The 11,457-nt window shown below is 44.5% G+C and overlaps 1 protein-coding gene across 1 annotated transcript; it reads left to right on the top strand.

Moving 5' to 3' along the window:
- The first annotated feature begins 640 nt into the window (after positions 1-640).
- On the top strand, positions 641-1,597 carry LOC112125087 (olfactory receptor 10A4-like). The gene is given in 1 exon segment (XM_024223544.2): positions 641-1,597. A coding segment is annotated over 1 exon segment (957 nt).
- The last annotated feature ends 9,860 nt before the right edge of the window (positions 1,598-11,457 follow it).

The following is an 11,457-nucleotide window of genomic DNA, read 5'->3' as shown; positions in this document are numbered from 1 at the left end:
TGGTTAACAATTGCTTAGAAGCTTACACTTAAGTTTCATTAGGAGACAATGCCAGAGCGAAGTTATAGCTCACACTTGTGGGGAGCACCCAGTCCAGTTTGAACAGAGTGAGTCTGTCTGAGAACCAGTTTTGGAGTTGCACAGACACACAGGAGGATCTGGGCTAGCTAGGATAAGGTAAGGAAAAACCCTGCTCTATCTTTCCTTGTAGAGATGCAAAGGAATAGATGAGACTAAATCTGTGTGCAGGCTGTTTGCTGTTTTAAAATCATTTTTTTCTCTAATGCTTTGTTCCAATTGCTAAATAAATAAATAAAAAATAAAATAAAAAAAACCCTTGTTTTAAGGAGGATGTAGATCACTGTCACTGGTCACAGCTTCCCAAAGAGAGGAGACACAGGTGGCCAAAACCAAACCCTGCAGGGTGATAAGGGGTTGGTACATGGAGCCGTGTGTCTGGGTTCTTGTCTAAGAATGGAAGGATGACAAGATTCCACCCAGAGCCGAGTATGGTGAAGATGCCAAACACTTGAATTGGGTGCACTCAGAGAGATGAGAGAGGGGAGAGGGATGTGACTGATCCTGTAACAGTGATTCTATCTACTTATGCCATCCTAGCCCCTGAGGTGTTGGAATCCATATGTGATCTCATCAGGACAGAGATATGGAAGGAAACTTAAGTACAGTGACTGAGTTTATCTTTTTGGGCTTCTCAGACCTCCAGCATCTGCAGCTCCTTCTCTTTATCCTGGTCTTACTCATCTACCTCATCATCCTGATAGGAAATAGCCTCATCATTGCTGTCACGGTGGCTGACCTGGCGCTCCAAAGCCCCATGTATTTCTTCCTCAGGAACTTGTCAGTCCTGGAGGTCTGCTACACCTCGGTCATCATCCCCAAGACCTTGTCCAACCTCCTGTCAGAGCATCAGACCATCTCCTTCCTTGGCTGTGCAGCCCAGATGTATTTCTTCCTCCTCTTCGGCAACTCGGAGTGCTGCCTGCTGGCTGTAATGTCCTACGACCGATATGTCGCCATATGCAACCCCATGCATTATTCGCTCGTCATGAGCAGAAAAGTCACCATTAGCTTGGCATCTGTGGTGTGGATTGCAGGCAATGTGGTGGCATTTGAGCAAACGGTCACTATATTCATGTTATCCTTCCATGGGCCAAATAAAATCGAGCACTTTTTTTGTGATGTTATTCCAGTGCTTAAGCTGGCGAGTACAGACACGTCCCTGAATGATGTTATCAACGCCGTGCTCACTGTAGTGTTCATAATATTCCCCTTTGTCCTGATCATCACCTCCTACGTCTGCATCCTCTCCACCATCCTGAAGATGCGCTCAGCTGAGGGGAGACACAAAGCTTTCTCCACCTGCTCCTCGCACCTCATCACAGTAACCTTGTTCTTTGGCAGCTGCTTTATCACCTACATGAGGCCCGGTTCCAGTGGTTCTGTGGACACCAACCGAGCAATCTCCCTGCTCTACACGGTCATTACTCCAATGTTCAACCCAATCATATACAGTCTGAGGAACAAAGAAGTCAAGGAGGCTCTGAGGAAACTCTTGGGCAGGAGTAGGACTTCTTAGTTATCACAAAATAAAGTTATTTTTGTGATCCTTGGGCCATGTGACAGTGTTTCAACTTGGGCCTATAAAAATGGAGGTGTGATAAAGTGGGAAAATGTCTGTATTATTTTGTAGAAATATTATATATGGTTTAGTTTCCCTGTTCAATTCTACACTACTGCCTGACTGAATTGTAGAGTCAAATTAAAGGGGCTATAAAGGGGAGTTTGAAGGATGCCAAGAAGGGTAAAGCAATGACAACTCTAAGTTAGCCTCTTAGGTACCTGTTAGGAGTGTTAGTGATGATTCAGGCCTGTTTGTTCTCCTGAGACAGAATTTTGGGGTTTGTTTGCCAGTCTAATTTTTGATATTTTTATATTCTTACTAATATGTGTGAACAAAATACTAGGACTCTCTGTGTTGCTTTTCCCACCCAGATGGGTTTGTTAGTATAATGAGAAAAGATAAAGGATAGAGTTAAATGTGTTACTGGGTATGGTGGGAGTGTAATATATGAGCATACACTGGAAGGCTGTCTAACTCTTCTCTCAAGCTAAGGTCAAGCAACAGCTAGGAGGGGAAAAGGGGATGGGGGGAGGCGTAAGCAACACTAAAAACCAAAGAAATGCCTGTCCCTGACTGAAGCACAACCTCACTCCTTACCCCTCCCATGGGATACAAAAGAGGTGGTATGAAGGCCCCGGACTCACGACCCTCCAAAACGTAACATAACCATAAGTTATAAGGCGTGGGACCAGGGGCATGCACTGCTGGTATATTTGGGCCTTCTAAGAATGAAGAGGGGGGGGAACAGCTACATGGGTAAAGACTCTGCGGTGTTAGAGCTATGAATATCCTTGCTTGAAACTAACCCTAATAAACATTTCATTGCCTGCACTTCGGACTTCTGGTCTTCTAACTTTCTGTCTGTGTGACAGGAACTGGAGAGGGGGGAGTTGAAGGGAAAGCCCCACTGTCACAGGGTCCGCACAGGCTTCCACTCTCTCGTGCCTGTGCCCTGTGTTGGGTGGTTAAAATAAATAGTCCCCACGCTTTTTTCGGTGCTTCACCCTTGTGTCTTTATTTACAGTCAGACCCTCCCCGGGGCTCCTCCTGGCCCATGAGGCTCTTTTCCCCTGGTGAGGAGACAGAGATGTAACCCTCCTATTACCTCCCAGGCTAGCCTCCTGACGGAGCTTTTCTTTGGGCTTTTATAGCCCTCCCCCTCCTCAGCCCAGCTGTCGCTACTTAACTCAACTCATAGCAGTGAGCCAGCCCTCCTTAGAGCCTGCAGCTGGGCTCTCTGCAGACAGCCTGGGCCCCCGCCCCTGGCCTCCCTACCAGAAAGCAGGGCTTAGCCAGCATTTTAGCAGGGCATTCCAGGGGTTTACCCTTGCCCTGCCACACATCTCCCCCCTTCAAGAAGCCGCCAGGCTCCACCTGTCCCTGCCCCTCTTCAGCCGGACAAATCCGCCCCTCAGCAGGAGCTCCTCTGATTTTTCAGAGCGAATTTTAAAATAATTTTTATTTTATGTTGGTCAAAAGTCAATGAAAAAAAAGTCAGCTTTTGAAAGTGTTTGGTTTTCAATAAATATTTTGGAGGGTTAGTAAACATTTTCATTTCCCATGAAAAATCTGTTTTCAATTTTAAAAAGCCACAACCATTTCTGATTTAAAAAACAATTAGTTTTTTGTTTTCATCATTCAGTTTTGGAAAAACAGTTATGTGGCAGAGAGAAGAGTATCAAGAATGATGAAGTTTTTATTTCTTATTTCTTATGCTATTAAAAATGAAGGTTTCATCCAAAAGCACCATTTTCAAACAGATAAATAATGTGCCACGACATCATATAATTTCTGATAAAGCACATATTCCTGTGATTTGCTGAGAGCTTCCCTAGATCTTAACACATTTGAGTATCTTTGTATTGTAGACAGGCTAGGATTTTCAAGGGCATCTACAGGAGTTATGTACCTAACTCCCATTGAATTTCAATGGCATTTGAGCACTTAATTCCCTTAGGCTACTTGAAAATCTGAGCATTAGAAGTTGTCACTTTTGTCACCTCTGTAGCCCCTCCTCCCCTAGGTATGGCTGGTGCTGCCTCACTGTTGCTTGCTGTTGGGTGTGGCTTTTTCCCTCTCTTGTCTTCAGATGGATTGGGTCCTGAATTATTTTTTGTGGAGCCTGGGGCTTCCACAACACTGTGCCCCCTGCTGGCAAGGCGTATAAAAGCCCTACATGAGAAACACTAAAGTACTGCAACACAAACCCCACCAAAGAAATGTCACAGCCCCCAAAATACCAATATATCAAAGAGGGACTTTATTGGAAGCAAGAGAATAGGATCTGTGGAAGGAATGGGTTAGGGTTAACTAATAAGCACTAAACTTAAAAAAGTCAACCAATTCCCCATTCATTGTATAGGAAGCTTGGGCACGGAACTCAGACTTTGTGAATCCCAGTGAGTTTCTGGACATCTAAAAGTTTTGTGTCGTGCCACGACTAAGTTTCTTTGTGAATCTAGCCCCAGGTTTCTTGACTTTCAGTCCCCTGCTCTTAACAGCTCCAGAGGTGATTCCAGCAATTACAGGCCAGTAACCTAATTTCAGTACAGGGAAAATTGGTTGAAACTATTGTAAAGAACAGAATTATCAGACATATAGATGAACACAATTTGTTGGGGGAAGAGTCAACATGGTTTTTGTAAAAGGAAATCATGCCTCACCAATCTGCTAGAATTCTTTGAGGCAGGGCCGACCTTAGGGAAAATGGCACCCTGGGCAAACTTGCATTTTGGTTCCACTGGCCCCTGTGGGCGTGGCACCCCCTATTGCTCCAGGCACCCATGTGCTCCCCAGGCTCCCCACCCTCCCTTCTGCCCTAACCTCTGCACTGTGCCCCCTTCATCTCTAATGCCTACTCCCCCCCTGCAACCCTAATCCCTACACCCGCTTCACTAAAAACCCCTGCCCCCCTCCTACACACCAACCCCTGCACCCTCCTGTGCCCCAACCCCTGCACTGTGCCCCCTTTGCCCCTAACCCCTGCATCCCCCTCCTGCATCCACGGGGGGAAATTGAGCTGGATGCACAAAGCAGCTGGCATTGCTGCTCGCTCCCCCGCTGGACTGCTGCTCCTCTGCACCCCGCAGCCCTAGGGGGCTGTGAGAAGGGGAGCAAGGAGCAATGTCAGGGCTTCCTGAATCCAGGTCACTTTCCCTGTGGGCTGGGTAAGGGGAGGGCAGGAGAGCAGCAGCTCCTGATGCCTCAGCACAGCTGTCGTGCCAAAGAAGGGGCTCGGATACACTCAATGAAGCCACACCAGGTGTATAAGTATAACTGGTTTTATTGCCAAAGTTACCCAAAGTATAATAAGCTTCCCAGCCTTCACGCGTTATTAAATATGTGCTTTCCAGCAACCAAGAAGGCAAGCAAGAATCAATGCTTACATCCCTTCTGCTATGGACAGTCCCGGAGCCTCCAACCATGTTCCTGAGGGTTCGTAGCAGGTGCTGCTCCAGCGTGGGGAGTTCCTGGGCACCTACAAGGCCAAGGACCGCAGGTTAGACTGCTCGTCTAAAGAAATTCTCATACCCATTTTTATTATCATCTCTTTCTCGGGGGGCGTATACATCCACAAGAAGGCTCTGGCAGGAAACACTACTGCTTTCTATTCCCACACTTAACACTCTCAGGCCCTCCTTATCTCTTCACTTGTTTATCCAGTAGGAGCTGCTGCAAGCCAGCCCAGCCGGTCAAAGCCAGTTCAGTACTAGCTCCACCCGAGACATCCTGTAATAACAGGCCAAGGTAACTTGCGGTCAGCCCAAACAACAGCCCAGGTGGGGAAGTGACCTGGATGCAGTGAGCCCTGCTGTGTGTGTTGGGGGGAATGTGTGAAGGAGCGTGTGTGTGTGTGTGTTGAGGGGAGTGTGTGTGTGCCTGAGTGAGTGAGTGCGCTGTCTCTTTAAGAAAGCACTCAGGGTCAGGAGCCTGAACTAGGCTTGTTCAGACACAAGCAGCTGCCAGCAGCTCCGGACCCAGAAGGCAGCAGCACACACAGATCCCCCCTGTCCTGTCACCCCAGCTCAGTGGAAATCGGGTACATGGGTTTGGGGGAGGAGGTCACCCCACCATCACCCCCTTGCCCCCCCCCAGAGCAGACAGGAGGATGCTCCCAGTCCAGAGTCGTGGGGGCGACTCCAGGGATTAACTGACAGGGATGGGGGGGTTGGGGGACAGGAACAGCAGCGGCTGCACACGTGGAGCAGGGCGGAGGAGGGGCACCCGTGCTCTGGAGGAGTCACCTGGCTCTGAGGGCTGGTCGTCCAACTGCCTCTTACAGCTTGGTCTCTCCCCCGCCCCCAGGCTGCTGCTCCCATACCTACCTGCCATGCTGCCTCCATCAGCCCAGCTGGCTCTCAGCAGCTGGTCAGGTGGGAATCCAAACCCTGCGCACAGCGCCCCCTTGGGCAGGCTGCCCTGGGTGGGGGGCCAAACAGCCCACCCCAAAGGCCGGCCCTGCTTTGAGGGGGTCAACAAGCATGTGGACAAGGGTGATCCAGTGGATATAGTGTACTTAGATTTTCAGAAAGCCTTTGACAAAATCCTTCACCAATAGCTCATAAGCAAAATAAGCTGTCACGGGGTAAGAGGGAAGGTCCTCTCATCAGTAACTGGTTAAAAGAGAGGAAACAAAGGGTAGGAACAATGGTCAGTTTTGAGATTGGAGAAAGGTAAATAATGGTGTCCCCCAGGAGTCTGTACTGGGACCAGTAATATTCAACATATTCATAAAAGATCTGGGAAAAGGGGTAAACAGTGAGGTGGCAAAATTTGCAGATGATACAAAACTACTCAAATAGTTAAGTCCAAAGCAGACTGAGAAGAGTTACAAAGGACCTCACAAAACTGAGGGACTGGGCAACAAAATGGCAGATGAAATTCGATATTGATACATGCAAAGTAATGCACATTGGACAAAATAATCCCAACTATACATACAAATGTATTAGATTTAAATTAGCTGTTACCACTGAGGAAAGTGATATTGTAGTAATTGTGGATAAGTTCTCTGAAAACATCCACTCAATGTGCAGAGGCAATCAAAAAAGCTAACAGAATGCTGGGAAACATTAGGAAATGGAAAGGTAATAAGACAAAAAATATCATATTGCTTCTATATAAATCCATGGTACGTCCACATCTTGAATACTGTGTGCAGATCTGGTTGCCCCATCTCAAAAAAGACATATTGGAATTGGAAAAGAGCAACAAAAATTATTAGGGGTATGAAACAGCTTCTATATGAGGAGAGATTAATAAGAGTGGTTCTTTTTAGCTTGGAAAAGAGACGAGTAAGGGGGGATATTATCAAGGTCTATAAAATCATGACTGGTGTGGAGAAATTAAATAAGGAAATGTTATTTACTCCTTCTCATAACACAAGAACTAGGGATCACTAAATGAAATTAATAAGCAACAGGTTTAAAACAAATAAAAAGGAAGTATTTCTTCATACAACGCACACTCAATCTGTGGAACTCTTTTCCAGAGGATGTTTTGAAGGCCAAGACTATAACAGGGTTCAAAAAAGAACTGGATAAGTTCCTGGAGGATAAGTCCATCAATGGTTATTAGCCAGGATGGACAAGGAGGGTGTCCCTGGCCTCTATTTGCCAGGAGCTTGGGTGACAAGGGTGACAAGGATTTGATCACTTGATGATTACCTGTTCTGTTCATTCCCTCTGAAGCACCTGGCACTTGCCACTGTCAGAAGACAGGATACTGAGCTAGATGGACCTTTGTTATAACCCAATATGGCCATACTTATGTTCTTAACATTTGACCAGGGTAGAACCAAGGAATTTTAATCCATCAAATGCTTCCTTTGGTAGGCTATGGAATAGTCTCGAGATGAAATCATCCATTGACTGCTATACTTGTGCACTAGTCAGAAGACATCACTGCCTTCAGATGTCTGCTCAAAACTGGTTAAAGTTGCAATTTGGTACCTAATTAATGCAACTCTTTTGAGCCTCCATAACAAGCTCTTCTCGTCCCCGAGCTGTGGACAACAGATCCCAATAGAGGTACACAGGTGCTGATATAATTACCCAAAACCCATTAGTTAAAATGCTATTTCTTCCTGAAAAGCATTAGAGAACTTAGCATAAAAAGAAACTTTGCAGATCATAACAACACTGAATCTTCTGAAAGGACCAAAGTTCCTGAACCACTGGAATTGATCTAATATACAGGAGGTAAGTATTTTTTATGTTCTCTCTGTCTGCTGTTTTTTCATTCATGTTGTATCAGACCACTTCCCTGGCTAAACAGATTCAGCTACCAAGCTCTTCTATAATCCTGGGCTCTTGTCCCTTCTTCAGTTAAATGTCTCTTTGGGAAAAGTTCTCTTTTTAGGTTAAAGGTGGTGAACGACATTCTGGTTATGGTGAGAAGCCTTTCTAAGGAAGTACCTTATAGTGTGACCTGATTAGCCTAATCTCCTTTGGAAATAGATTCTACAATCAGATATACTGAACTGAAGAAGCTTGACCCAGATCTTAGGCTAGTATAGCTCTGAGTACCTCCATCAGCTGAAGAGATGAACCATAATCTTCATGAGCTTCTCTCTGGGATATCTGACCTGCCTTGGCTCAGACGACCACAAATGCCTTCTTTGTTCATAGACTGAGATGCAGTCTGTAAATGTAGCTGCAACTGACCCATTGATAATTTTTCACTGTAGAGTAGCCAGTCTTCAATATTTTATTCATCTGTGGAACACACCTAATAAGGGGGACAGGCTTTGCCATAAAATTGCATGAGATGTTCTGAAAATTGTGAGTGTAATCAAAAAAGGGGAATTTTTATCAGAGTTGGGATTATTTCTTCAGAACTCTAAGTCTAAGAATATGGCATACTGTAGTAAGGATATCTTTTTGTGCAGGCAATGTGGAATAATGGGAAGAGCAGTGAATGGGTAGTTAGGTGACATGGAATCAGTTCTACAGACCAGAAGTACTTTGAGATATTTAGAAGAAATTTGCTATGCGAGTGAGAAGCATTGTTATTATTATCACTAGGGTCAAAAATATTAACTCCTTTCCCCTATCTTAATTTAAATTATGGACAAAATAAATTGTAGTTGGAATTACAATTGTATACAATGGCTTTTATTTTCCCCCAAATTATGTTGTGTAATGTTCATTAAATAAAACCTGTGCTCCAGAGGAAGTGGGGTGTGTGACACCCTTATTTGCCACTGTCATATAATTAGGATATATTTTGTACAAAGTATGCCTTGTGATGAATCATTCTAAAAGTCTTGATCGCTAGACATTAATATCTCATTGGATTGTATGTGCTATCGTCATATGTGAAGATATGAAGTTTGGCTATGTATGTGTTACTGAAATATGTGAGGTTGAAAATACCCACAACCAGCCTTTCAGGTACAACAGTAAAAAGGCCAAACAATGTTAATGGCTTATTGAGGAAATGCACACAAGCACAAGGATTACCCCAGGAAATGTGTGTAGTAGAAAGAAAGAGCCTGAAGCATGGGCCTGGTGCAAGGCGTAAGGCTTGAACCAAAGTCAGTGCAAGTTATGTTATGAGCAACAGTAAGGCCCTGTTAAAAGCAGATGCTTACCTGCAAGCCAGTGTCTGGTACACAAACTCGGCACCAGTACTGTTAGCATTGCTAAAACACTGAATGTACAAACACATTCCAGCAAGCCAACAGAAGAACACCCCAATGTAGCACATAATAAAATGGTTTGATAAAAGTAATGAATAGTGATATTTTGTCTGAAACATCAGGAGGAAGGTACAAGGGGAGGTAACGAACATGGCATGAAACTCATACTGTGATACGTAAGAAGTTTATCCTAGATTGTTTTCTTCAGTCTATAGATGTTGGAATACCTCCCCTTAACCCTTTGTCCAGCCTAGGAGGCTGTGGAAAGTCCTTCCACTGACTGAGCTGCGTCCATTGTCACGGGCATACATGTCTTAGTATCTTCGTAGAGTCCGCCAGGTGCTATTACCGTGCTTTGTTAACAATAAACCTGGCCAGGTGCCTTCGCTACTTACCCAAGTCTTGTGGTCATTGGGCAGTTTGATTGAGGTCTGCTGTGCCAGCTATTTGTGTAGAGCTGGGACAGCACACAAAAAACACACACAGAGCCAAACATCTGATGACATTGGTGACCCCGACGTGCTCCCACTCTCGGTAATAGCACCTGGAAGACTGTATGAGGTGCAAACCAGTGTGAGTTTGACTAAGGTGTCTGGGAAAAATCTCAGCTTGGTTGCCAACAGTGTGCATGGTCCTCATTGAGGGAGAGGCGGACTGGGTGTTAAAACCATATACTGACCAGATTTTGACCAGGGCAGGACGGTACTGCTCTGGGGTCCTAGGCTGGGAGGCTGGTGGTTAGAAAGCCTGTATGTAACTGCAGCTGGGTGTGCCCCTACCTGTGTCAACGCTGGTGAAAGTACAAGCTTGGAGGGCTTTGCAGCTTGTCACAGCAGCACAGTGTGAGACGGAGCCCAGGCTGGTGGGTCAGAGGGCTCAGTGGAACCCCAGTTCCAGGTGGCACCATGGGGGGGGGGACCCAGTACAGGGTGATGCATACTTTGTTTGTTTATATGTGCCTGTATGTAGGGAAACTCAAACCATGTTGGACCATGTTGAAATGAGACACTGAGAACTTCATTCCCCAATGATAGAGAGTGTTTCTAGGGGGTCCCACAGGGATCGGTTCTTGGCCCTACACTCTTTAACATCTTTATCAATAATCTTGTGAATAAAACAAAAAAAATTATCACTGAACAAGTTTGCAGATGACAGAAATGTTGAGGGAGTGGTAAATAATGAAGAGGACAAGTCACTGATACAGAATGATCTGGATAACTTGGTAAACTGGGGACAAGCAAACAATATGGCTAAATATTAACATATACATCTAGGAACAAAGAATGTCAGCAATACTTACAAGATGAGAGACTCTATCCTGGGAAGCAGTGACAGTGAAAAAGATTTGGGGATCATGGTGGATAATCCTCTGAACATAAATTAATGGGATTCTGAGATGCACAAACAGGGGTATATCGAGTAGGAATAGAGAAACTATTTTACCTCTGTATTTGGCACTGATGCAACCACTGCTGTGTCAATTTCTGGTGCTCACAGTTTAAGAAGGATGTTGATAAATTGGAGAGGTTTCAGAGAAGAGCCACAACAATTAAATGGCAAGAAAACCTGCCTTATAGTGATAAACTCAAGGAACTCAATCTGTTTAGCTTAAGAAAAAGAAGGTTAAGGGGTGACTTGAATACAGTCTATAAGCATGTACACAGGAAAAATATTTAATAACGGGCTATTCAATCTAGTAGGGAAAAGTGTAGCTTGATTCAATGGCCAGAAGTTGAAGCTAGACAAATTCAGACTGTGAATAAGGGATAATTTTTAACAATGAGAGTAATTAACCATTGGAACAATTTTCTAAGTCCTGTGGTGGATTCTCCACTACTGACAATTTTAAAATCAAGATTGGATGCTTTATTCTAAAAAAAATATGTTCTAGAAATGATTCTGGGGAAGTTCTCTGGCCTGTGCTATAAAGAAGGTCAAACTAAAAGATCAGAATGATTGTTTATGGCCTTAGAATCTTGGAATCTATAATAGGCATAATACAAAAAGAGAGAGAGATCGAGAGACCCTCAGTCTGTCCACTTTCCACAATGGTAACTTCATTTAAAATCTTTCAGAGCAGTAACATTTACATTATATTTCACCATTATTATTATTATTATTATTATTATTATTATTATTATTACTCCTTCTCCAATTCTAAACACAGTGAAGG

Source organism: Terrapene carolina, unplaced genomic scaffold (genome assembly GCF_002925995.2).
Source record: "Terrapene carolina triunguis isolate 2854851 unplaced genomic scaffold, T_m_triunguis-2.0 Scaffold51605, whole genome shotgun sequence".
Taxonomy (NCBI): domain Eukaryota; kingdom Metazoa; phylum Chordata; order Testudines; family Emydidae; genus Terrapene; species Terrapene triunguis.
The sequence above is the reverse complement of the archived record's forward strand: the minus strand, read 5'-3'. Positions and strand labels throughout refer to the sequence as shown.